The 27542-nt window shown below is 46.0% G+C and overlaps 1 protein-coding gene across 4 annotated transcripts in view; it reads right to left on the reverse strand.

The window, feature by feature from the left end:
- ME3 (malic enzyme 3) overlaps positions 1 to 27542 on the reverse strand; it is a 224378-nt gene that overhangs the window by 114665 nt on the left and 82171 nt on the right. For 3 of the 4 annotated variants that reach the window (XM_074983849.1, XM_074983840.1, XM_074983857.1), the window contains exons 2-3: positions 12732 to 12865; positions 10173 to 10322 (exon numbers count right to left, since the gene is read on the reverse strand). In XM_074983849.1, coding sequence (XP_074839950.1) covers positions 10173 to 10322; positions 12732 to 12865 — 284 coding nt within the window. Of the gene's footprint in view, positions 1 to 10172; positions 10323 to 12731; positions 12866 to 21248; positions 21474 to 27542 lie in introns of all 4 variants that reach the window. The other variant, XM_074983864.1, reaches the window with a different exon arrangement.

A 27542-nucleotide genomic window follows, 5' to 3' on the forward strand; every position in this document is an offset into this window, starting at 1 on the left:
ATGTGGAGTTAGGGTGCAGTGATGGGGCTGTGTCAAGTGTTAGCAGGCTACCCTCCCTCAAGTTGGGTGTTCTGACCAAAAAGGGACTTGCAGGGGAGTCACAAGGTTAGTTTCTAGGGGCACAGTATCACCCTTCTGTGCTGCCTTCAAAACTGGGCCAATGGAGAGAGGTGGTGGTGGGCTGGGTGCCCAGTTCTGAAGGCAGTGCCCCGAGAGCAGCAGCACAGAAATAAGAATGGAAATACCACACCATGCCACTCTCACTTCTGCACTGCTGCCCTCAGAACTGGGTGGCCAGAAAGTGACAGCTGCTGACTGAAGGTCCAGAGCTGCAGGCAGCAGACCAGAAGTGAGAGTTGTGATGTTATACCAGACCAGTCTTACTTCCATGCTGCTGCCAGCAGCAGCTCTGCCTTCAGAGTTAGGCTCCCGGCCACCAGCTGCTGCTTTCCATCTGCCCAGCTCTGCCAGCAGCATCGCTGCCAGCAGCAGTTCAGAAGTAAGGATGGCAGTACCGGAATCCTCCCACAATAACTTTTGACCCCTCACCAATGTCTTTTCAGGTCAGGACCCCTAGGATTACACTGTGAAATTTCAGATTTAAATAGCTGAAATAATGAATGTATTATTTTTAAAATCCAGTGAATGTGAAATCAACCAAAACAGGCTGTGCATTTGGTCAGAATCCTACCTACAAGGAATATAAAGAGACAGGACAGTAGCAACCTACCAGCAGCCCCCAGTGGCAGTAAGAGAAAACTGTATCTCAGGTTGGTTTCTCCCACCCAGTTCTGGCTACCTTGAGCAGGGTAGTAGAATAAGATTTCAGGGTCTGTCCTGGGAAAATACGGACAATGGACAAGTGTTGTATGACACCGAAGTTCAGTGGTGCAAGGTGGTGGTGCTTAACCGTCAGGCCAGATTGTTTATGGCTATTTCATTTGAGCATTGATCATGGATTATATTTGCTTGGAGAGTTACTGAAACAGTTGTTCCTTCTTGGAAGGGGCTGGGAGAGCAAGCTTAGTGGCAAGCCAGATGCATTATTGTACAAGCCCTCTGTGGCCCCATAAAAGATGACATACGATGCGAGGCCCAAGCTGGAGGGGAGCTGGGCCTGCTCAACCCCCACTACATAGTGGGCAGTCAACTTGAGCTTGTGCTGCTTTACAAAGAGACCTAAGACTGAAGTGGAGATGATGCAATAACCACTGAGTTGTCCTAGTCACAGTATTTGTACCTGGATCCAAACTGCCCCATGGGTATTTGGCTTGGCCTGTGTCAATCTCTAGAAATAGGACAGGATGAGGAAGATAAGTCTCTCTTGGTGTGTGCTGTTGATTAGTGTGTACAGCACACTTAGGAAACACTTCAAAGATTTTAACTTGTGGAAAGGAGAGTTCTGTGGGTTGACTGATATTTCACTCCCTTTGTGGAAGTTGGTGAGACAGCAAGCTCACTAGTCTGTCCAGTTTTCAATTTTAGCCTCAACTGGACCCTGTCAGCTTTCATTTTGGAAGTTAAAGTTCCTTTCAAGAGGATTCCCATTGTACCGAGGGACCACCTCTAAAGAACTTTCATTGACCTAGGTATGCAGTGCGGTTGTGTCTGTGCTGGTCCCAGGATGTCAGAGAAACAAGACTGGTGAGGTAACATCTTAAAATATATTTATTACCTCTCCCACCTCATCCATCATTCCAGGAGCACAGTAAGCTCAAGACGTGTTTTTTGCTGATCCAGTGATTTATTTCTGAGGTGATCCGTGGAGTTTTCCAGGGCTACGCTGAATGTCTCTGATGAAGCTGAAAACTCTAATGTGCATGCCAAAGCTTCATGTTCTGCATTGACTGATTGGGGGGCACATTTCAAAGTGTGGAGCCAAGTTTTAGTTGCACATTTTAGTTGTTAGAGATGTTAATGGAGCGATGATAAAACAGCACTTTACACCTTCTGTGCTCAGAACACGTGCAAACTCTCTGCCTCAAAGGCTGCATAAGCCTGCTCACAGTAGCCCTGGGAGTCAGGTGCTGACCTGGCTGTGCGTTGGATAGAGCTAAGACCCAAAGACATAGGCTCAAGTGAGACTAATCTCTGACCAGCACTTCTGTCTGTCATACCTCCCTGTTGTACAGGTGGGAAAACATACAGCATTGATGTGACTGTTTCAGGCTACAAAAGGAATTGGTGGCATAGGCAAAATTAGCACACCGGCACCCCAGCACCCATTCTTGTGCTCTGTCCACTAGAAATGGGGGTGTCAGCGAAGTTCTGATCATTATAAATCCAGTGCTCTGTTGCCCAGACTAAACACTCCTCTCTTCAGTTTTGTTTCCTGATACTCTCCCTCCCATGCCCCTCTCTTTCAAAACTAATTACTTGCTCTATTAGCTTCTCCGTAAGTTACACTCCCTTGTCTTCCGTTTGTATGGCTGGTTCCTTATCTATTGCAACACCTTATATGAAATTCAGACATGGAAGTGGGGCTCTGCTGAACTAAGCTGCAGGATGAGGTGTCAATAAACCACTTGATTCTGCTCCTGATGTTACAGAATTGCTGGGGTGACCTGAAGCGGAGTTTGCACTTGTGTAGCATCATTTGCAGTCCCTTTCCTGACTGTTCAGCTTAGGCCAGGACACTGAGGTATGTCTACACAGCACTTTGCAGAGAGTTTCCCAGCTCAGGTGGACAGATTCGGGCTGGCACTTGTGCTCTAAAAATAGTCACATAGCCAGTGCTTGGAAGTTGTGACTCGGTCCGACAGCTGGGCAGGGCCCGGGGCTCCAGAACCTGAGGTCCAGCCCCAGCTGTGAACACAACTGTTTTCAGAGTGCTGTCATAAGGTTGCGACCCCAAGTCCATTGACCCAGTTTGGGAGGCTCGCTCCAGAACACTGGGCAGACATCTTTTGTAAGCAGCATGTTCCCTGTAAGCTGTGCACTTTGGGTGGCACCAGGAGAGATTCAAATGCCATGCAGCTGATTAGCAGAGGGCCCGCAGCTACCCACAGCCAGCAGCATAACAAAATTTATTCCACAGATGAATGGAAAAAATTAAAGGAACACTGCCTGTGAGACCCCAACAGGACAGGCTGGGTCCAGTTCATTTGGAAACTCAAGTGCTGGGGTCTGTAGGTGGGTGCCTCTGAGAAGCAGCATCCCAGCATGACCTATGCTTGGAGACTGCACTGAGTCACCATTCCACCTCTGCCTTCGTTTCTGTGCTGCTTTGGGCAGCAGGGCTCCAGAGGAGGCTGTTCATGCAAGGAACAGTAGAGTTTCCTACTCCTCTCCTGCCTCCACTCCCATCGTGTGTTCCTTGAAGGGGTGAGGGAGGTCTCACCTTTTGGGAAGGATCATCTATGTTTTTTAAAGGGGCATGACCTAAACAAAATGACCATTCTACCCACATCATTGACTCTTAATCCTGTGCTGTGTAAAGATGTCCACAATGGTCATTAAAGTTGTTTTGGAGGCCAAAAGAGAGGATGCCAAGCGCCTGTTGGTTTCATTGCTCGACAATCTCAGGGGAGTGAGAAGTTTCAGATTGATGTGACCAAATCCCCACTGTCTCTCATCATGATCAGAGTGGTTAGGGGTGGTGGGAGCAGTTTTTCTGGGATATTATTTTCTTTGGTGCTGTTTACGAGACCATCAAACAAGGATTCTTTCCCCCTTTTATTGTTCAGTTGCTCATAAAATTGCCTGCCTTGCCCAGCTACCTCTTTCATTTCTAATCGCTTTCTCTTCATTTCTAATCCATAGTCGGGATCCTCCAGCTCTGAAAGAGATAAATACTTCCAAGGGCCACTTTGTTTAGCTACTGCCCTGCTCCCTCACTCAGCTGTCAGAAAGCTTCCTTTGCCAGATTGCTCCATGCATCACAGGGTGAGAAGCTACAAGAATCCAACTAGACTGTTTATGTTACAGGTTCACCTCTGCTACTGGATCAGTTTTTCACCAAAAAATGTTAAAGAGCTAAAGTAGGGCCCTTGTAAAGTACAAAAGGGGCATGCTGGGCTAGTGTTTATAATGTGTTATATATATATATACACTCACATGTAGATACACATATCCTAGAGCTGGAAGGGACCTTGGGAGGTCATCTAGTCCAGTCCCCTATCTGCCCTCTTGGCAGGGCCAAGCCAAGCCCCATTCCTGATATCTATTTGCTCCAATCCCTAAATGGAACTCACAACCGTGGGTTTAGCAGGGCAAAACTCAAGCCACTGAGCTAGCCCTCCCTCCTTGTTTTTGTCTTATCTTTGTGAATGTGATGTAGGGTGACCTGACATCTCAATATTTCATCAGGACTGTCCCAACATTAGGGGCTTGTCTTACACAGGTAATTACCAATTTCTTATGCCTGCTGTTTGGTCATGAACCTGCCATGTTAAAATTTGGATACAGAACCGTATTACCAGCCTTTAATGACCAGATTGGTTGTATGGTGTTGTAATGGTGCTATAACATGGTTTTGTTTTCACAGAATCATACGGTTGGAAGAGATCTCAGGAGGTCATCAAGACCAATCCCCTATTAAAAAGAGGAGATATCCTAACTAAATTATCCCAGTCAGGGCTTTGTCAAACTGGGACTTAAAAACCGTTATAGATGGAGATTCCATCACCTCTCCATGTCACCTATTCCAGTACTTCACCACTCTCCTGCTGAAATAATTTTTCTTAATATCCTACCTAGGCCTCTCTCACTGCAACTTGAGACCATTGCTCCTCATTCTGTCATCTGTCACAACGGAAACCAGACTTTCTCCAGCCTCTTTGTAATCCCCTTCAGGTAGTTGAAGGCTGCTATCAAATCACCGCCCCCCCACTCTTCTCTTCTGTAGACAAATAAAACTAAATCCCTCAATCTCTCCTCGTAAATCATGTGCTCCAGCCCTCTAATAATTTTTGTTACCCTTTGCTGGACTCTTTACAATGCATCCACATCCTTCTTATAATGGGGGACCCAGAACTGGACACAATAGTCCAGATGTGGCCTCACCAGTGTGGAATAAAGGGGATTAATCACTTCCCTAGACCTGCTGGCAAAGCTCCTACTAATGCAGCCCAAATGCCATTAGTCTTTTGGCTACAAGGTCACATTGCTGACTCATGTCCAGCTTCTCATCCACTGTAATGCACAGGTAGGTAAATTTCTGAAGTGCTCATTACCATATCTGTGATCTATTTGGCGCTACGCTGTAATAATATATACATCCTGTATGTTGGTCTGGTTATTGGGCTATTTATTGGAGGTACGTGAATATGGCTTGTCTCAATAGATGTGTCTGAGAAAACCTACAGAAAGGAAAATAACGTTTCAAGATAGCCGCCTCTCAGCAAACACTTAAGAGTTATTGAGGGACATGTTTCATGATTTCTTCTCTTCAGTTCTTCTACAAAATTGGTTTTGAACAAGACAGGCAGAGACTAGAGAACATGGAACAACAACAAACTCTGGGAAGATTAAAGGGACTCTTTTCCAGAGAGAGGCAGCAGTTGTTCTGGAGAACTGGACTTGATAGGAGACTGCTTTTTCTCATAACCCTGTTTTGGTTCCGTCAGGGAATGATAAGACTGTAGATGTGACAGACGTGCACACAGAAGATTTGTGGTTTAAAATCCTTTTTTCCTCTAAAGTTTTGCTCCTAGTTTTAAATGAACGGTATTTTGGGTTTATATGGCTTCCTGGTCACTATATTCACCACTGGCCACATATTTGTGCAGGAAAGAACCATAGCTGCCTGAACTCAGTTGGAACTCCTGGCTATACACAGTTGATACACAGCATATCTGGTAGCCAAGGTCCTGGGGTAGGAATGGAAGAAGTGCAAACTTCCACCCTGTGATAGATTCCATGTGAGCAGGTACAGTCAAAAAGACCAGAAGAGGGACAGAAGAGCAGCTAATCCTGTAACTATGTTGCTAATATCTTGAAGATGTGTGTGGAGTCCATCAGTTCAATTAGGACATTTTCATGTTATATATTTTCGTGGATTCTGGAGTGACTCTGAAGTCCAAAACACGATGCACATGCTTGTGAGCATATCAGGCAAACAACATCATTGGTGAGCATCTTGGTCACTGTGGCAGTAATATGATGCTTTTCCCTGGCAGTTAACGATCGATTAATTCTGTCCTTTTCAAAGGCTTGGAAAGCTCTGAATGTTGTTTGCTGCCATGCTCATTAATTCAACTCAGCCTTCTCAGGATCAATCAGTTTTACTGCATCAGAGCATATGCTGTTCTTGATACTGTCCTTGTAGCACTTTCTCAAGTGGCCTTGATTTTGATGTCCTTGTCCCTATTCTCCAGTTTTTTTTTTCCCCTGAGGAATCAATTTTTAGGCATCATCATGATATGTCCAACTCAGCATAGCTGGGCTTTTATCACCATGGTCTTGAGACTAGGAACAGCTAAAACTTACCACTTATTCTGGAGAGACTCATTCTCCTAACATTTACCATTTCATTTTACTTGTGTAGCTCAGCATACCAGAATTGAAAGTTTTAGAAACCTAAATTCTTTTAAGGAGTTAAACCTTAATTCCCCTGCTCCTGTCAAATTCTGATGGTCTCAATGATTTCAACTGAGAAACGGCACGCTGCACTGAGCCAACTATCTCCTCAGTACAACTCTTTTGTTCCACAAGTTGCGTCACAGGAAGAAATAATTTTTACTACCACGCAATTAAAGTCAGATCTGAATACGAACAACAACAAAAACGAATGCTTCTCATGTGACTGTCAATAAAATAGGATTTTTCTTCTTGGAAAAATGACTAGGTATAAATATGACCTCGGACAAGAACCTTTATCAAAGTAAAAAGTGGAATTAAACTGCAGCTTGAAATATATCAGCAGAGAAACAGTATCCTGCATCAATTAAAAAAAAAAAGGATAGAGAGATCTGGGAGGAAGGGCCACTTTAGGATCTTTTCCCTAATTTCTTAAAACCAGTGACCCTTCCCCCCAAATCTCTCTAGCTCTGAGTGCTCTGTGACAAGGACTGTTGTACTGTCCAAAGCCTAGGAGATGTCAGCTGTTGCATCAGAATGTAGATGCTTGCTAGGTTGATGGAAGGTTTTTCCCCCAGATGCAGTTAATTCCCCTCTGCTCTCACTGAGGACCGTAGCTAAGGAAACAGAACAACTCTTCTGTTTCCCCAGCCATGTCTGTTCCAGAGAAATGGTCAACCTATCATCTATGTTCAGGGCCAGTGTTCCCTGTAAGCTGAGGTCTTGGGTGGCTGCCCAAGGGAGAGTCAAATGCTGCCCACCTGATTAGCAGGGTACCCACAGTGGGTAGCATGTGTTCCTATTGTTGGTGCCCATCCACACACGTCTTGGTGCACAAAACAAAATTTATTCCAGCCCTGGATGGATAAAACTAGAGGGAACACTGGTCAGGGCCCAGGGAGAAGAGGAGGCTGAGAACTTGGCTCTTGCCAGAGCTATGAGCTCAGAGACCCTCCCGTTCCAGCTGGGCCCTGCAGCTGCAGAGCTTCAAACCCAGAGGCCCTCCTCCCAGTTGTGCTCCTTTCCCTGTGGCCCTGACCCCATTCCACCTCCATGCCCTGCCACCTCCCTCCCAAAGCCTCACCCTCTGCTCACTCTTCTCACCCACTGCATCCCTAAGACCAGAAGCGCCAGGGCCATGGTGGGGGGACATTTAATGGGGTCCCCATATTGGTAGAGGCCCCAAACTAGCCTGGTGGCATAAGGCTTGGGGAGGCTTAGTCCCTCCCCCTGTGCCTCCATTTCACACTGCCCATGCCCTGACCTCTGTGTGATGGATGCCAGGAGAACACCCTCTTTCAGCCTGCTTGCTCACACACAGAGAAGTGGAGCTCGGTAATCCGCTGCCTTGTATTTCTGCATGGTGTCAGAAGTGTAAGCAGGGCCTGAAGGAATGCTTCCCGGTCAGCTAGGTGGCGGGCGGTAGGGAAGTGGGGCAGAGGAATGACCCTGGCTGTGTTTATGTAAGCATCGTTTGCTCCTGTTATGCTAAGATTTGCTAGCTATGTAACGCATAATGTGGTATTTTGCTCATTTAAACCAGCTTGGTCAGTGTTGGACCACAAATTACATTAGCGCTGAATGCAGGGGTAGGGAAATATGGTTACCAATGTTTATTATGGGTATAGAGAAAAGAAAAACTGTGCTTAACTTGTCCCAAAGGAGAAGCCGCTTTCAGTTTAAAGAGCCTCAGAGGGACAGGGGCTCAAATGTCAGACCCCAGAGAAAGTAAGGAGAATGGAGCTCCCAACCAGTAGGCTGTATGCTCCTAAGTCTGCTGTAAGATTGGTTCACCCTGGTTTTCCCCACTGTTCAAAGAATACAGCTAGATAGAATTCAGCAGAAGCTGCCTTTGTTATTTTTAAATTGCTCAGTCGGCACTGAAATTGCTTGTGGCAGGACTGTGTTTTGGCCTAAGAGCTGAAACCACTGAGTGTTAAATCACTTGATATGGAGCAGTATTTTTGTCCAGCCTGAAACAGAGCTGAAAATTACTAAGAGACTGACATGCTGCATTGACAGCCAAAAGGTGGATTGCAGAAGATGGTGATTGACAGGCAGCAGGGAGGTGACGGTGAGTGTGATGAGTGGCTAGAGGAGCTAGCAAGATGCCTCTCTACCCCTGCCCCCATGCAGAGTGGGAGCTGAACTCTGCAGATGCACCTCTGAACTCTAGATCTGCTCTGACCCAGGGCTCCAACTGTGAGTGGGGTGCAGAGAAGAGCTGAGCAGGTGAAGGGGACTTTTGGGTCACTGGACTTAAGAGCCTGAGAGGAAAAGGACGCTGCCCAAGCTGCTTTGTGTGGGTCCCTTACTAGCGGTTTATCTTTATGAACTCTGTTTGTGGGTTTTCCCAAATTAATGCCAACTTACTTCCCTCCTTTTATTACAAGTTTCTTTCCTAGACTCAGGCTCTGTGCTTGTGAGCAGGGAAGCACGGCCTCTCTGAGGCACCTGTGGTGGTGTGTAAATTTCCCAGGTTACTGGGTGGAGGCTCAAGCCAGATCTGTGTTGGACTGATGCAAAGTAACCCTTAGGTATTAAAATTGGCCCTGGCTGCTGTTGGCTCCACCTGGCTGAAGGGTTATATAAGTACAAATTAATCCTATTCCAAATCTGTTATTTTTCATTTATATGTGGAAATGTCCTGTGGGCCTCAGTTGCTCAAGGGCTTCCTCATATACTGCCCTCTGGGCATGGCTATACTGTATCTGCGAGTGAATTTCCCAGCCTGGATCCACAGAAGTGCGGTAGCTTGTGCTAGCACTTTAAAAACAGCCTTGCTGATCTTGCTTTGGTGTGGTGGCTGGGCTTCCAAAAGCAGTACAGAGAGGCCCACAGTGACCTTGGGCCAGTCACATAATGCCTGACTCAGTTTCCCCATCTGCAGCATAGGGGTTACATACCTCACCGCCATCGCAGCTGGGGAAAGCAGGTAAAAACAGAAAGTGCTGCATATTAATATAATTATTTCTCTACTTTATTAGATGCTGATATTCTAGTAATACAAGTCCTTATAGTAAAGCTTATGTTTTTATCCTAGTGATGCATTTGAAGGATGGCAAAATATGATACTTCATAGGAAAACTGAATCTTCACTATTGCATTTTCAGGAAAACACTAATTAGAGCATTACCTAGTCAAAATGACATTTTTAAAAAGCTATATTAGTACAGGAATCATGCAGAATATTTTTGGCTAATATTGCTCTTTGCTGAGCAATGCCCTGCAGGGCATATGAAATGACACAGGTTTCCTGAGTCACCAACAGGTATTCAAACCTAAATGTTCCTCAAAGGGCCATGCTCCCAAAGAACACCAGTGCTATGGAGACAGCAGAGAGAGAGGAAGGGGGCGATAGGAAGGGTGTGGCTTCAAAGGGACATTTGTGGCTAAGTTACATAGACTGTGCAGTACTGTTTCAGAACAAAACCACTCTCTGTTCACAGTTTACAGAAAGACAACAGAGTTGCGCCTGGCCACCCAACAAAGCACCCACCCCACTGAAGCTCTTTCATAGCCCATCTTTTACTCAAGAATCATTTTATTTTTGCTGGTCCACCCACAGAAATATGGTGGGCACACTTGGTGCCCAACTAAAGGCACATTCATGCCCAGTTAAAGAAGGGAAAAAAAATAGTCAGTCTACTCACCGCGGCCTTCTGAAAGCGAGACCATACTGCTGACAGGCCAGACCAACAGTGGGTGTGTAAACGATGGGCATGAATTTCTCAATGTCGGAGGTCAGCACTCGGTAGAAAAGCTTTTCATTTCTGTCTTGCAGTGTCATAAGAATAATGTATCTTAAAAAAAACAAAAAACCACAGATACACACATCGAAGAACCTGGCTGTTGACAATTCCACCAAAGCTGTGCATGACTGAAGGAATTGGAGGCACCTAGATTCATAACATCTCACTTGCTGAGAACACAGGACTCCTCAAAGGGAGGGCCTAGTACTACTATTTGTAAGGGCAGCTCAAGTCTGAGGTTCCAGATGAACTCAGGATCTGTAACTCCACAGGAATAGCATGTGCTCAGCATCTTTGAAAATCAGAGCCTGCATTATACTCTGGGTGTTCTCGATTTGCCTCACAAACATCTCTTCTGAGGAGGATCAGGAGAACAACGCTGAGGGCATGGTTGTGAGGCCTGGTGCTAGAATTAATCTGTATCTGATTTAATTGATCAGGTGGTCTCCAGGCTGTACATATTTTAAGGATTACACTTATGCAAATTGCAACAGATTCATACTCCTAAAATTCTCCAGCCAGTGACACTGACAGCTGCTAAGGACCCCATGGTCAAAATGGGAGTGGGGGCTGGCTCTGTGCTCTAGAAGGGGCGTGGCCAAGAGCAGAAGAGGCGGGGCTGAGGGCAGTCAGTCCTCAGCACTGCCCAGACAATGGCACTTCCTACCCTGCCCAAACACCCTGTAACAGTTGTGCTCAACCAGAGCTGAGATGCCATGGCATTTCAAAGGAGCCTGGAGCTCCAGCCACTGGAACTGCTAAAGTAGCAGTGGTGGTGGCTGGAGCTTTGGGCCCCTTTGAAACAACGGAACCTGGGACAACAGCCCCCTTTGCCTCACCCTGTCAGCAGGCTACCAACCTACCCTCAATAGGATTCCTGTCCATCCACCCACAGTCTGCAAAACAATAGGCCTTTAAATTTCCATACCCCCAATCAACCTATTCCCTTAGAAGGAGCTTGGGCAGCAGGGCTGACAGCCATCACAGGCCCAGGGGCAAAGTGTTTGGGTGTCCAGATCCATGACCCTGGGAGGGCCAAAGCCTTATCCTAAGAGATGGGGTCAAGGGCAGTCACCCCTTAGTGCCCCTTGGAGCACGGTGCTGCCCCCTGTCCCGACCCTCAGAAGCTACATGAGTGGCAGAGTGATGCTCCCAGGGTGTTCCAAAGGGGCTCAGAACTCCCAGCTGCCATTGCAGCTACTGCTACAGTAGCAGTGGCCGGGAGCTCTGGCCCTTTTGAAATGTGGCCTGGTTCCCTGCTTCCCACCGCTCAAGGGTAACTTATGTGAGGTTGCCAAGAATAATGTGCTGGTCTGTTTCCCATCAGCAGAGGGAATCCAGGAGCCAGGTTCCCACCTGGTTCCCAGCTCCCCACCACTCCCAGGAACAAGGATACTGCTCCTGTTTGAGGTGGCAGGAGTCAGGTTGACACCTTTGACAGGAGAGGTTTCCCTGCTCCTGTCAGCAGTGGCAGTCGTATTAACCCGAGACTCTCGGGCGTTTACTGTAAAGATATGATATCATCATGGAGGTCACAGATTTCTACACTTTAATGGACCTCTTTGTCTTCTTCAGCTTCAGCCCGCAGTGGTGGGACTGGAATTGCTGTTAGCGCCTGCCACAGTGTCAGCGCTCAAGCTGTCAGTCAGGCACCCCACCAAGGACAGGTCATGAGCTTCTGTGAATTTTTATTTGCAGCCTGTGACTGGTCTGTGATTTTTGTTAAAAATAATAATGAGTAAAATATTAACCTTACTTGTGAGTAATACTGAAAGTGACGGTGGGTTAGGGATGGGAGCAGAAGCAAATGCTGACCACTGCATACGATTTTTAAATTTCACTTATCAGCTGGCAGGTTCTTTTTGTTCTTCCATCAGGCATTTTACTGAACATGCTGATAGATAAGTAGAATTAGGTGAACCCACTATGTTAGTGCTCATCAGGCCCTGGAGGGACAAAGGGGCAACTGCCCCACAGCCCAGTGATACTAAAGGGGATGGAGCTCCTGGCTGCTGTCACTGCTACTACAGCAGTGTCAGTGTCTGGAGCCCTGGGCCCTTAAATTGCACAGTGGTGCACTCTGGACAGTACTGATGGGCATGGGGGGCACACTGTGGTCTGGGCAGCTCTGAAAGCTGGCTGCCCAATCCCACCCCTTCCACCTGAGGCCCCACCCCTTCCAGCGGCATGGAGTAGGGCATTGAGCAGGGGTGTGGCAAGGCCCCACAGGTGCTCATATTGTGCGTACTGCCACGTCTACTCTGGAGATAACTGGATTGAACAGAGGAGACAGTGAGTGGGCAAGAACAGACATAATGGGCAAACTGAGGGTATCCTTATCTGGAAGAAGAGCTTTGAGCATGGCAGGCTTACAAGGGAGGCTCCGCACATCTCCACAAGCTTCATAAAGACCACAATCCCATATTCAAAATGAAAGCAAAGAAGACTTTTTCAACCTACTTGTCTAAATCACTGGATTTGGTTTCATAGCTTTTCATGACACGGAGAACTTGAACATCTTGGCTCAAGAAGCATGGAGGAAGCAGACCATGAATTCCAAGCTGTAGCCTCTCTTCAAGTGTAAAGGCCATTCCCTAGGAAGGAAAAGTGAGGGTGTATTCAAATAAGTGCTCGTGACAGCCACAGTGACTCCTCTACAGAATCATCTGCAGAAGAGTTGGTCTTAGTAAAATTATAGCATCCAACGAACTTCCAAAGGCACCCTTCTACATTAAATCCTAAATACTGACTAAACTGTAGTACTGCACATACCTATTAGCGCAAAAAATAGCTTAGTATAACTCAAATAAAAAGAAGTAGACACCGATATAGAAATAAAAACAGAAACTTTAATACCAGAGAACCTGAGGTGAGCTCTTTCACGACTGTGCGTGTCTGGCACACACCTCTGACAGAACTAACATCAGACAGAGTTGAAACTAGGATATGGGACTGCAAAAACTGTTTCTCTGTTCTAATAGTACCACTGGCCTCTGTTTATATGCCATATAGATAAGCAGAAAATGCATTACAAAACCATGTGAAGAGGTGAAAATCTTCTGAGAGCATCCAAAAATATTTCCCAAAAAAGCACCCCTGATATTGCCCAACTAAAACTGGAAGAAAAGTGTATTTTTCTCCTTGATAGCTTTGACATTTAGTCCCCAGACCGGCAAGGCGTCTGAAACAACAGAGAAGCAAATCATCATTGGACATCAGTTCTAAGTCAGTTCTGGGCTTTACGATGAAAATACTGTGGCACAGCAGGGAAAATGCTCACAACTACTACAAATGTCAAAGTTTAGTTACAATGGATGACAAAGAAAGAGACAATCACAAGTTCCAGCCATCTGCTTTCTAAAAGTATAGAGTAGTACCAAGGCCAGTAGAAATGCTCAGCATTAAAACAAGGCTTAAAAAATCCATATGCACAAACAGGGTGATAAATCTGGATGGATTTATTAGGCTTGGGAGCAAGACACCTGATTTTATCCCCAGAAGGAAAGGGACAAATCTAGAAAGAAAGAAATCAAGTGGCTGCTGTTCCTCTAGAAGAGAACTGGATATTATTACTGGCATAGCTATACCTGTTAAGAGTGTGATTTCTAAATATCAATAAAAAAACCCCAGGGCAGAAACAACTTTAACCATATACTGTATTTTATACCAGTATTGCTTATTTTGCTCTACCAGAAGAGGAACTCTTCTACAACGGGAATAACTGTGTCTACACTAGGGTTTGTCTGTTTGTTCTTTTGTTTTGTTTTGTTTTGTTTTCGCTTTTGCTACTTTAACTATAGTTGCAGCAGTAAAAGTAGGTGAGGTAGGCAAGGCCTCAGTCACACAAGGAGGAGTCTACGGCAATAACGACCAGGAATAAAGACCAGGCTGCCCATCCTCTGCTTTAACCGTAAATAAGATCATTGCTCCAGTAAGGTTATTGGAAAGCCTGAAGGTTTGTTTATGCGAAGAACTCCTTGGTAAAACCATGCATCGAGTTAATACAGCATAGACCACATTTGGAAACAGACAGCGTCTTAGATCAAAAGCTTTGGTTCACTGAGACTTTTTGGGTGCGTCTACACTAGCCAGCTACTTTGAAGTAGCCGGCGCAACGTCGAAATAGCACGCGTCGCGTCTACATGCACTGTGTGATATTTTGACGTTGAAATCGATGTTAGGCGGTGAGATGTCAAAATTGCTATTCCCATCCGAAGATGGGAATAGCGCCCTACTTCGACGTTCAATGTCGAAGTAGGGCATGTGTAGACGATCCGCGTCCCGCTACTTTGAAATAGTGGGGTCCTCCATGGCAGCCATCAGCTAAGGGGTTGAGAGACGCTCTGTCCAGCCCCTGTGGGGCTCTATGGTTAGTGCATGCAGCAGCCCTTAGCCCAGGGCTTCTGTCTGCTGCTGCTGCAGCTGGGAGTCCATGCTGTGTGCACAGGGTCTGTAACTGGTTGTCAGCTCTGTGGATCTCGTGCTGTGCAGGGCAAGTGTGTCTGGGAGGGACCCTTTAAGGGAGTGGCTTGGGGCTTTGCTGGCCCCTTACTTCGACGGGGAGCGCTTGTGTGTGGGGACGCTCCACATTTCCTTCTGGGGCTGCTCCTTTTGATGTTCCCCGTTGCTACTTCAACATGGAACCTCGACGGCACCAGCCGTGGAGGACATGTAGACGATACATGTCAAAGTAACCTATTTCAATGTCCTTACTTTGAAATCAGCTACTTCAACATAGTGTGCTAGTGTAGACATAGCCTTTGTTTCCATTTTGAGATTCAAGAATCCTGCCTAAAAGCCATATAGATCATTTGTCTTGTGTTGACACCAAGGGTAATTAATATAGCAGCTATTTCCTAAAAGAGCTAAACAAATCCATGAGCATTCTGACTCCTTTAAAAAACATATGGATCATTGTAAAAAGCCCAAAGGGGAAAGTCCAAATGCTAGCAATGTATAATATTACCAGGAAACCTGTTAGCAGAGGGGAGGGGGATATTGCTAAAGACTGTGGCTTAAGTGAAGCCTCACCAGCTTACAGGATCAAGGTGGTCACTTCTGACTTAGTCTATCAATCCAGTCACATCCTCCCTTATTAGAGAGGCATTTAACTGACTGACAGCAATTTCTTTGAAGCTGAATCCCACTCCCCATTTTCCAAGACAGGGAAAGGAATATACAAAACATCAGTTATAGCAAAACAACAGGGCCTACAACTACTAAAGTCAATGGAACCATAAGGAATGTGCCAGCAGGAAATCAATGCTGCTGAAGGCTGGGAGAAATGTGTCTTCAAGAGATCATTTGCATGAGAATGCAAAAGTGTGCATATATGATATCTTGCAAAAAAAGCCTCATGGGTAGCAAGGAAGCAATGAGATTTTTCTCTATTGTAAACACATTGTTGTAAAATCACAATTTATGCTAACACCCAGTATAAGAACTATGAAATCTCACCAATGCTCCATGGTGTTGTGGGGGACAGGGCAGTCTTCATAACTGCATAAGACATGGATTACACAGGGCTCCCCTGGTTTAAAGGCTTATGAAGCAAAAGGGGAGGGATATGGGTTGAGTTAGTTAGCTGAGTGCCTTGCCTAAATCTTGGCCATATAGTTGTAAGCCTAGTTTGACTTGTCTTTCCCACCTGTTAAAAAGTAGAGCTGGACACTAGTGTTTGTAGGTTGTATGAGACTCTACTTTGGTAGCCCCTGTGAGCTGAAATCACAGGATTTTGCCTCAGGCCAAACCCACAGCAGACAGTGCAACTGGTGGATGGCTAGTAGGAGGAGTGGCAGGTGACTGGTGGACAGCCAGTCAGAGGAGCGATGGATGGATAGTGTGACCAGCGGCTGGCCAGTAGGAGGAGCGGCAGATGACGGGTGGACAGCCAGTCAGAGGAGCGATGGATGGATAGTGTGACCAGCGGCTGGCCAGTAGGAGGAGCGGCAGATGGACGGTGCAACTAGCAGCTGACCAGTGTGGTAACTGGCAAGGAGAAAGCAGAATGCCGGACCAATGCAAAGGTGGCATTGCCTCAGGTTCCATGAAGGAATGCATCAGCCTGAGGTGTCAGGGCCTGCACAGACTGGACCAAGTTGTAAGTGGGGCATTTGAACTGGGGGTATGGAGAAAGTCGGGTGTGGGGATTGGCTGTTTACAGTATTGGACTGGTGAGCCTGAGAGGCCAAGGACACTGCTCAATGCATTTGAGCTGGGAGAGCTACTTGTGGGTTGGTTATGAACTCTGGGTGTGGTATTTTCCCAAGCTTATGACAATCGACTTTTCTGCCTCTTTTACTAAAAGTTCTTTTCTACATTCAGACTCTGTGCTTGCGAGTGGAGAAGCATTGCCTCTCTGAGGTGCCCAGGGGTGTGTGAATTTCCCAGGCTGCTGGGTGGGGGCTTGAGCTGGTTCTGTGTGAGATGGATGAAAAGGAACCCCTAGACGTTGAGCCCGGCCTTGGTTGCTGCCCATTCCTTCCAGCAGAAGGGTTACAGATCAATTCTCCTGCCTTTAACAGGAGAAGAAGCAGGAGCCGGCTGTTGGTATCTGAACATATAGGTTGCCAAGTGTCATGCTGAGAGTACACAAAGAGAGGCATTAGCTAAAAACATAAAAATGTTCTTGCTGGAAGTCTGCCATGAAACATAACTTTATTTTTTAGACTCCACAATGATAACACACCAGAATCCCAAAACAGGAAGAGACAAAGCAGACTGCTCTCTAAAACAGAGAGGCACGTTACCCCTCCTTACTCTAGGTTGTCTGCCTGTTTAGCAGATTCTGATTGCCCACTTCCTTTCAGAGCTCCCTGACCATAAGCAGGACCCGGAAAAAGTATGTAAAGTAACAAATTAACACCCTCCTTGGTGTGTTGTATTATCCTATCTAGTGTGCACTTCTCCTGCCCGCTTGCCAAATCTTTCAGCTCCCATTAGCTGGTTTATGTCCAATAGGAGCTGAGAGATTTTGCTAGGGGGACAGAGCAGCACCCAAGGCCTACCCTCAAGCCAGCACCTGGAGCGGAGGGTCAGGAGGAGCAGGCAGCAGTTTTGAACTATCTGTGGCTGCAGCAGGCAGAGATCCTGCCTCAGGATTTTGCAGAGCAGGTGGTCAGGAGTCACCCAGGTAAGTCTCCCAGCCAGAGCCTGCTTCTGGCACCTCAGACCCTCCGTCACCCCAGTTCTCTGCTTCTCCACTCCTACCCCCCCACAAATGACCCTAATCCTCTGCCCCCTCCTGTACCTACACCCACATAACCCAAACCCTCTGCCCCCCTCCTGCACCCACACCCCGTGTAACCCAAACCTGGCCCTTCCATCAAAAATTATCGCTTACCCTGGTATTCGTGCAATAAATCCAAATAATAGTCGTGAAGCAAAGAACAATGGAAAGGTTGTTGTTATTTTCTGCCATGCTCTATAGGATTTTTCATAAGTGTCCCTTGCCCGCCTCTGCACCAACCAGTCAGAGGTGGATGCAGAACACTACTCCATCACGTGTTGGGAGGGGAGCAGTGGCAACCACCCCTTGCCAAGCTTCCATCTCTCTGCATCCCTTTCCCTGCAGAGCTCTATGGCAAAGCTTTAGTGGCACAGAGGGACTGGCACAAGCCTTGCCTTGCCTTATACCAACTGTATTTTTTAATATATGTTACCTGGGTGGGAGTGTGAGCTTCCCCTTCTGGGAGGCTAGCCACACAGCTTCCTCCAGGGGTCCTGTTCCTACTGCCTCCCGCCACTGGAGCCCCAAGCACCTACCTTACAGCTGGAGGAACCCAGGTTGAACTATCCCAGGCCACTGGCCACCTCCCAGCTCTGGACTGCTGGCTGGTCCCAATGTCAGGCCATCAGCTGTCTCCAGCTTGGGCCCCGCTGCCAGGTTGCTGTCTCCCAGCTGCAGCTGAGCTCCTACCACCTTGGGGGAAAGGGCAGTGCAGAGCGTGGCCTAGGGCAGGCTTGGCTTCTCTTGGCTTATTATACCTGGTGCCAATGACATGCTATTTGTATAACACCGGGGAAAGAGCATTAATGTGGGCGACTCATGGTAGTGCTTGAGAGGCGCATCCTACTCCATGCCTCTGACAAAACTTTAAATGCTAACTGGGGTGTCCCTCCTGCCTCTTCCCCGTTCCTCTGGTTGTCCCTCCCAGTCCCTCACCCTGTGCCTCCACAGGCACCAGTTGCCTACAAGCATGAAGGCACTTGTGGATGGGTGCCCTGTGTTTTCTCCTCTCCTGTGGGATATTGTCATAGAGATAGTACTTGCTGCATCTGGATTTTCAGGCAGCTCGACTCAGCATGTTTTGAGATCACCAGAAGGATTTCCCATTACTCATTCCCACTGATTATTGTTGCACACATCTTTTGTGACCATAATTTACAAATTCCTTTTTAACAGTTTTACTCTCTGGGTTCACATCCCACGCTCCTGCCATCCCTTCTGTTACAAGCGCATGCACTAGTTCTTGGTTTCTAATCCAATCATACAGTGGCTCCTTCCTCTCCCACAGAAACTAGGAATTTTCAAAAATGATCATTGAGCAGCTCAGCTTTTCATTTGTTTTGTAAAGATCTTCAGTACAAATATTGCAGGCTGTGGATGTAACTTTAGTAAGGGCCATTGATCTAATTATGGCATCAAGTGTATTAACTGCCATTGGGGCTATAACAATATTTATAGTTCCGTGCTAGTTTGATGGATTGACCAGGTTACTACAATAGGAATAAACGCTGCTTTCTTATAACCAGTTTTACAACAGTGCAACTCCAAAGACTCCTGTGCAGTTACTCCTGATTTATGTTGATATAGATGAGCACAGAGTTGGGCCTGTAAACGAAGCAAAGATCTTGTGCTAAAGTGCTTGTGGGTGAAGGGCCCCATCCTGCATTTCCATGATCAGGACATCCCTAACATTAGATATGACAAATAGTCTCTGAGGGGTAGCCGTGTTAGCCAATAGCTTCACAAATAATAAGCAGTCCTATAGCACCTTAAAGACTTACAGATGTATTAGGTTATGAGCTTTTGTGGGTGACAGAGTGACAAATGGGACAGGGCATCAAAGGTGAAGTACTGATATCCTATCTCATTATTGGGTTGTTTATTTCAGCTTTGCTTCAGTCTGTTAATCCAGAACTGAAGTGCTCACAAGGTTTTATTTATTGAACCACATGAGTAATTTTGTTATAAAGATCCCAAATCCCCACATTGTCTCTGTAAACCCCAGTGATAGGGTTATGCATGAAAATTAGCAAAAAGCTCATTACTCTTTCCCATGGTTTAGCAGGCCCCAGGGCACCAAGTTTTCTTCACAAAAACAAACACATCCAGATGTTAGAAATTATAAGAGTTTTGTTTACAAACTGGATTCCTTTAATGTCCAAGCATAGAAATTTTTAAAACTGGTCCAGGCATAATTCCATAAAGAAATCATTACTCATCTGACTGAATGCTTTTGTAAGGGACCTTCCACTTGCACATGTATTTAAAAGTACCCTTATTTGTGTATTAGTGTAAGGAATGTGGCAGAAGGAATGCAGTGCTGCTAAAGGCTGGGAGAAATGTGTCTCCCAGAGGTCATCTGCATAAGAATGCAAAGGGTGGCAGGTGTGATACTGAGGCTGGGAGGAGTGTGTTTCCCAGTGATCATTTGCATAAGAATGCAAAGGTGTGCATGTGTGATACCTTTTCAGGCAAAGCCTAATGGGTAGCAAGTAAGCCATAAGATTTGGTCTATTGTAAACATGTAGTTGTAAAAATCACAATTTAAGCTGACACTTAATGTGGGAGTTGTGAGATCTCACCAATGCTCTGGGTTGTTGTGGGGGACAGGGCAGTCGCCTTAGCTGTGTAAGACATTGATTACACAGGGCTCCCTGGTTTAAAGCATTGTGGAATGAAGGGGAGGGGTACTGGTTTGACTTACCCTCCTTGCTCGTTGAAAGATAGAGCTGGGCACTTGTGAAACCCCACACTAGAGATACCAAGAGCTGAAATCACAGAGTGGCAGCTGAGGCCACACAGAGCTGAAATCACTGGGTTCTGCCTTAGGGTGGTCCCAAGCAGTGGGGTTAGGACTGGTGGATGACAGCAAGACTGGCAGGAGGCCAGTAGGAGCAGCAGTGGACGCGGGCGGCTGGTAGGAGCGGCGGCGGATAATGGCGACTGGCAAACGGCTGGTGACAGCAAGGGGAGGCTACAGACAAGTGGACAGCTAGTATTGCCCTGGTGATGTATCTGCGGGCTTTGGGTTTGGGTTTGGGACTGCACCGCAGAAGGTACATCCTGAAACTGTGTGTGTGTGGAAAAGGGCCAAGAGCCCCAGCAAGACACTGGGTTCTACTGCATATGGGGATGGTATCTGGGTAAAGGGGGGTTTGTCTCTTCTTCGCTGCGATATACTGCATCTGTCGCTGTAACCTTGGGGTAGGTTACGGTCATTAAACAAGCCATTTCTATCTCAGACTCTGTGCTTGCGAGGGGGGGGAGAACCGCCTTACAGGCACCCAGCACGGGGGTGAAATTGTCCCAGGCCACTGGGTGGGGGCTTGAGCCGGTTGGTTGTATCCTTGATAGGAAAACCCCACAAGAGTTGAACCCGGCCCTTCTGGCAGGCATCTGGCATTAACAGAAGGGTTACATTAGAAAGGCATATTGAGCTGTTTTGATAAATGTGTTTCTCCTATATGACTGTCAGGTAATAATTTATCTTATATTAACATATTGATTCTTAGCAAGCTTGAATGTTAGCCTGATTAATTTCCTGTTTCTTCGGAAACCAACCAACCAACCAACCAGCCTTACCATAGTCCTGAGAAATAAAACCAATATCATAGAAACTGATCCAATTAATATTCAACTCCATGGTAAATCTTTAATCAGTTTCAGGCTATGCCTACATGACAATGTAAATTCAATTTTATTAAAATTGATTTTATAACAATAGGTTTTATAAATTCAAATTTGACTACCTTTATCTCTCCACAAAGTGCCCACAAAGTTGACGTATTACTGCCACACTAAATCACCAAACATTGACTGTTGCAGCGATGCATTGTGGGTACCTATTCCACAGTTCCCATAGCCTTGTAGCATTCTGGGTTTTTCTGCTGATGCAGTGGGGGGAAAAAAGGCCCTGCAAGTGGTTCTGGATATGTGATGTCATCTTTCCAGATTGCGTTGCCCTCTCTTCCCTCCTGTGGAAAGCAAACAGCCATTTTATTCAGAATGAAAGGAGGAAAAGTAAGGAATCGCAGCAGAAGGAAAACCAAATAGGCTTCCTTCAGAAGGTGTAGTGCACCAGGCAGGGGACTGTCATACTGCCCTGGCATCACCCAGGTAACTGTACCATCTCAATTGACCTTCTAGCCACTTCCCCCGAGCCCCTTGAATCCAGAAACATCCTCCCTGAAAATACACAGGAACAGATCACTGCCTGAGGAAAGAGTAGGGTAGTAAAGTTGAGGAAAGTGCAAAACACAACAGCTAAAGCCAAGTCCCTCAGGCAGGGGAAAGAAGACAACTTGTGGTGCAGGATTTTTGGCTTCCCACTTCCTTACACAGAGGCATGGAGCTCACCAAATTTCCACATGCCAGAATGACTCTGAGACCTGGGATCACCCAGCTGTTTGTGTCATCTCAACTGGCCCCTCAGCCACTTTTCCCCCTTGAAAGTACCCCTGGTCCTGAAAATATCACAGGAACAGATGACAGCTTGTGATATCCACCCCGCCCCCACTTCTAGAATGGGTGTCATGAGGTGTTGGGGGAATGAATTGGTTGAAGGGCCACTTGAAATGTTCCCTTCAGCATGTAGCTCTGGCGTGGAGGTGCAGCCGTGATTGCCTGTGACTGTAGGGGCTGGCCCCCCACGTTCCATAAGAGGTGTCATGGGGGTGCTGGATATCACAAGCTGTAATCTGTTGCCCATCAACACCCAGCCCCCAAAATCTTTGCCACAGAGGGAGATTTCCCCCTGGAGACAGCAAACCCACAAAAACCTTTCATTCCTCTGGAGCCCTCACCGTGTGCCAGCCAGGATGTGGTGCCGTCTGGCAGCATGGTCTGCACTGCGCCACAGGCACATGCTTTATTGGGTTAGGGGCTAGCCATGTGATACGGTTGGGCGCAGGAGAGACCCCGACTGCACGGCACCTGTACAAACGTGAACCGCAGAAAAGGAGTTTCTTGGCCACTCCTACAACCATGATCCCCACAGTGCAGCTGCCACATGGTATGGTGGGGCAGGGGCTGGCACCAGCACTGACACACAAAAAAAAAGTAAATCTTGGCCTCTCCTGCTATATCCTGTGCCGGGAAGAAGCCACCACTCCATCATCATCATCAATAACCCTGGGCTCAGCACCTGTTGGCGTCTGATGCCTCTCTCACTATTTCCTTCCATCTTTCCCTATCCAGTGCAGAGTGGCTTAGTTTCTGTAAACTAGCCCCGCACCAATTTACTACATCATCTATCCATTTAGGTGTAATTTTCTTTTGGTAGCCAACTTATCGACCCAACCCTGATCGCTCGATTGGTATCGCGAACCTTGTTTATCCGGGCGACATCCGAGTCGGCATCTTTTAACATTTGGTTGTACTGGCATCAGATTTCATTCGTATTGTTGTTTGATGGTCAGTGCATTGACACACATCTGACCAACCCTCCTCCTTCATCCAGGCTTGGGACTGGCATGGAGCTCTCAGTGGCTTCATGGCGGAGTTCACCACGCCACGTTGGAGCTATTTTTTTAAGGGTAGATGCAATCACCACACTGACAATAAAGAAAGAAGTTTCTTAGCCTCTCACACAAGCATGACCCCCACAGCCTGCCTGCCATGGGCTTCCTGGTGCTGAATTCAAATTCGCGGGTCTCCTATTACCTAATTCTTGTGCACCTGCAGAGCAGCAGAGATGGAAGCAGCGAGAGTGGACAACTGTGGGGCATTGTGGGATACATCTGGGACACCTCTGGAGTCTAATAAAGTGAATTTAAAGACATGGCATTTCCACACTAGACTTCAAACTTTTAAATTCAAACTTGATGCTACATCAACTCTCTTTGTGGGTGTCATAATATTGACCCTAGCACTCTGTAAAATTGACCTGATGGTATTTACGGTGAAGACAGTGACATTGTAAAATTGAGCTAACTGCCTTAAAATTGACTTCATCATGTAGCACAGATATAGCCTCAGTGAGTAAATTCCAGCCCATAGTTATTTTTCCATTGGAGGCTCTCAGAGGGCTTTACAAACATCAGTTCAGTAAGAACCCTCTACACCTCAGTGAGATGAAGGGGTAATAATATTGTACTCATTTTACAGAATGGGTCAGCGGAACTACATGGGAATTGTGGGGAGAACCCAGAAAATGACAAAAGAGACTTGACACATTGTTATTTGTATTAAAATAACAAAGAGGCCCCAATTAGGATTGGAGCCCCATTGTGCTGGGTGCTGTGTACACAAAGGAAGAGACAGTCCCACCCCTTAAAAGCTCAACATCCTAATACACCCACTTGCTGCATCCTGTAATAAAACAGAAGGAAAACAAAGGCGAGAGTCAGGCAAGCAGTAGTCCTGAAAAGTAAAAACTCAGTTTGTGAGTAAATTCTGGCTAGAGTTGTCATCAGATACACCCACAGAGACCCACACACAAGCTATGAGCCCAACAGATCTCAGGAAAAGCATTCTCCACATAAGGCCTCTGAATCCTGCTTTGGGAAGCTTCTAAATTCAAAAAGAAAGAAAGAAAAGCCCATCCTAAACATATTAGAGCACAAACTGGTGGCTTTCTGGTTCCTAGGCTCACTGAAGCCTCCAGCAGACTAGCTCCAAGCTCATCTAGTAACTGACGCTGTTATACACATCATTACTCCACCCCATACCTTCCGTGGAGATGACCAACTTCTTCTAGTAGTGAAATACCACAACATCACCTTTCACATTTGCTAAGATAAAGGCTGTAATGATTGAGAGTCTAGCAGGGCACCAGGCGAGATGGGGAATAGGAGATGGAGCTTCCCTTAGACGCATGGTTAGGGTTAGGGTTAACCTTAGACATTATGATATGCCTAGTATAATAGAATCATAGAAATGTCATTGGGACAGAATTTAAGAGGTCCTCGTGCAGTCTAGGTTCTTATGCTGAGGCTGGACCCAATAAATCATAAAAAACCATTTCTGACAAGCATTTGTACAACTTGTTCTTTAAACCATACGTTGATGGGGATCCACAACCTTGCTTGGAAGCCTATGCCAGTGCCTAACTACACATCACATTCTTGGCCAGTGGCATCATGGCCATTGCAAGAGCTCCTTTAGTTAGAGGAAACATTTCTTTGTTGCAGCACAGAAGTTCTTATGATCTTATTAAGTCTTGCTGATCCCAAGTACAGTACAGGTTGAACCTCTCTTGTCTGGCATCCTTATGACCTGACCAGTGCTGAGTGAGAGAATTTGCTGGAATATTGTGTAGCAGCATTACAAACACTTCCACTGCTTACTGGGTTCTTAGAGGGCATTTAGGTGTAAATTACAGCTAAATAACAGCACAGAACACTGAGAGCCAGGACTGGTGGCTGCAAACAAACTTGATGGGACCACTGTAAACTTGGCCACACCTATGATAAGTGGTCATCTGGCTAAATAAAATCATACTGGATTATGAATGTTGCTGGACAAGAATGCCAGATTAGAGAAGTTTAACCTGTACATGCTCTCCTTGGACAGCGAGAATTCTCCTTACTCAGGAACTCAAATATTAAATGTAACTATGAAAAACAGCCCCCAAAGTCAGTTCAAACAGCCAAACCTGTATCGCCACAAAGACATCAAGATTTGCATTTGATCCTGAAATTTAGAGTTAAAAGAGTAGAATCAAAATAAACCATTATTTTGGCTTGTCTGTTAAATGCCGATATAGGAATTCAGAACTCTTGAGAATAATGACGTCATTTAGAGATTCTAGACACAACTAGACAGATAAATAGATAGCTCTGATCTTTCTGACAGAGACTGAAAACTCCAAGATCTCTATCAAGCATTCACAAAACTTAATTACCCACCAGGAGAAGTAAAGAAACAGATTGACTGGGTCAGACCAATACCCAGAAACCAGCTACTTCAAGACAGGCCCAAGAAGGCCAATAACAGAACACCACTTGTCATTATCTATAGTCCCCAGCTCAAACCCCTGCAATGCATAATTAAAAGCCTACAACCTATTCTAGATCATGATGCTACACTCCGGAAGGCCCGAGCTGACAGGGCTGTTCTCTATAAACAACCTCCTAGCCTAAGAAAGATTCTCAGCAGCAATCACAGGTTACACCACAATAATGCCAATCCTGGAATTTTCCTTGCAACAAACCCCATTGCCAACTTTGTTCACGTATTTATTCTGGAGATACCATCACTGGACCTAACCATGTTAATTACAAGATCAAGGCTCATTCTCATGTACCTCGACCAATATTATATATGCCATTATCTGCCAGCAATGACCCTCCACAATGTACATTGGACAAACTGGGGAAACTCTTTGCCAAAGAATGAATAGACACAGCAGATATTATGAATCTCAATACACATAAGCCTGTCGGTGAGCATTTCAATGGAGTGGGCCATTCTGTTAAAGACCTGAGAATATGTGTCCTACAACAAAGAGACTTTAAAAACAGATTACATGGGGAGATTTGTGAACTGGGGTTCATGCTCAAATTCGAGACATTAACACTTGCTATGAACAAAGACAGCAATTACCTCACGCATGACAAGGACCATCAAAACAAAAAGCAGTCAAGTAGCACTTTAAAGACTAGCAAAATAGTTTATTAGGTGAGCTTTCGTGGGACAGACCCACTTCTTCAGACCATAGCCAGACCAGAACAGACTCAATATTTAAGGCACAGAGAACCAAAAACAGTAAGCAAGGAGGACAAATCAGAAACAGATAATCAAGGTGAGCTTAATCAGGATGCCACACTCCAGAAGGCCCTGGGTGACATGCCTGTTCTCGACTACAGACAATCTCCCAACCTTATGAGGATCCTCATTAACAGCCACAGTGTATACCCTAGGAATACCAGTCCTGGAACCTTTCCTTGCAACAAAGCCCGCTGCCAGCTTTGTCCACATATCTTCTCTGGAAATACCATCACTGGACCTAACCAGGTTACTCACAGAATCACGGGCACTTTCTCATGCTCCTCTACTAACATCATATATGCCATCATGTGCCAACAATGCTCAGATGCTTTGTATATTGGACAGACTTCTAACTCCCTTAGACAAAGGGTTAATGGGCACCAAACAGACATCAAAATGCTCCAGATCCACAAACCAGTTAGTCAACATTTTAAAGGATGGGGCATTCTATTAATGACCTAAAGGTATGTGTGTTACTGAAAAAGAACTTTCGCACCGTTCTTCAAAGGGAAGCAGCCAAGCTGGCTTTTATATTCAAATTCGGCACATTAACACATGGTTTAAACCGGGACGGGAACTTTCTGAGTCACTATAACAGCAACGAAGGGTCCTGTGGCACCTTATAGACTAACAGAAAAGTTTTGAGCACGAGCTTTCGTGAGCACAGACTCACTTCGTCAGATGCTGGTGTTGGAAATCTGCAGGGCCAGGTATAAATAAGCCAGAGCAAGGGTGGGGATAACAAGGTTAGCTCAGTCAGCTAGGGTGAGGCTTACTACCAGCAGTTGATCTGGAGGTGCGAACACCAAGGGAGGGGAAGCTGCTTTTGTATTTAGCCAGCCATTCACAGTCTTTGTTTAAGCCTGAGCCGAGGGCGTCGAATTTGCAGATGAATTGTAGCTCAGAAACTTCTCTTTGGAGTCTGGTCCTGAAATTTTTTGCTGTAGGATAGCTACTTTTAAGTCTGCTAGTGTGTGGCCTGGGAGATTGAAGTGCTCTCCTACGGGCTTTTGTATATTGCCATTTCTGATATCTGATTTGTGTGCATTTATTCTTTTATGTAGAGACTGTATATGTATATGCCCCTCTTGTATATACATCGGACAAACTGGACAGTCTCTACGTAAAAGAATAAACACACACAAATCAGATATCAGAAATGGTAATATACAAAAACCTGTAGGAGAGCACTTCACTCTCCCAGGCCACACACTAGCAGACTTAAAAGTAGCTATCCTACAGCAAAGAAATTTCAGGACCAGACTCCAAAGGGAAATTTCTGAGCTACAATTCATCTGCAAATTCGACGCCCTCAGCTCAGGCTTAAACAAAGA

Source organism: Carettochelys insculpta, chromosome 1 (assembly GCF_033958435.1).
Source record: "Carettochelys insculpta isolate YL-2023 chromosome 1, ASM3395843v1, whole genome shotgun sequence".
Lineage (NCBI taxonomy): Eukaryota > Metazoa > Chordata > Testudines > Carettochelyidae > Carettochelys > Carettochelys insculpta.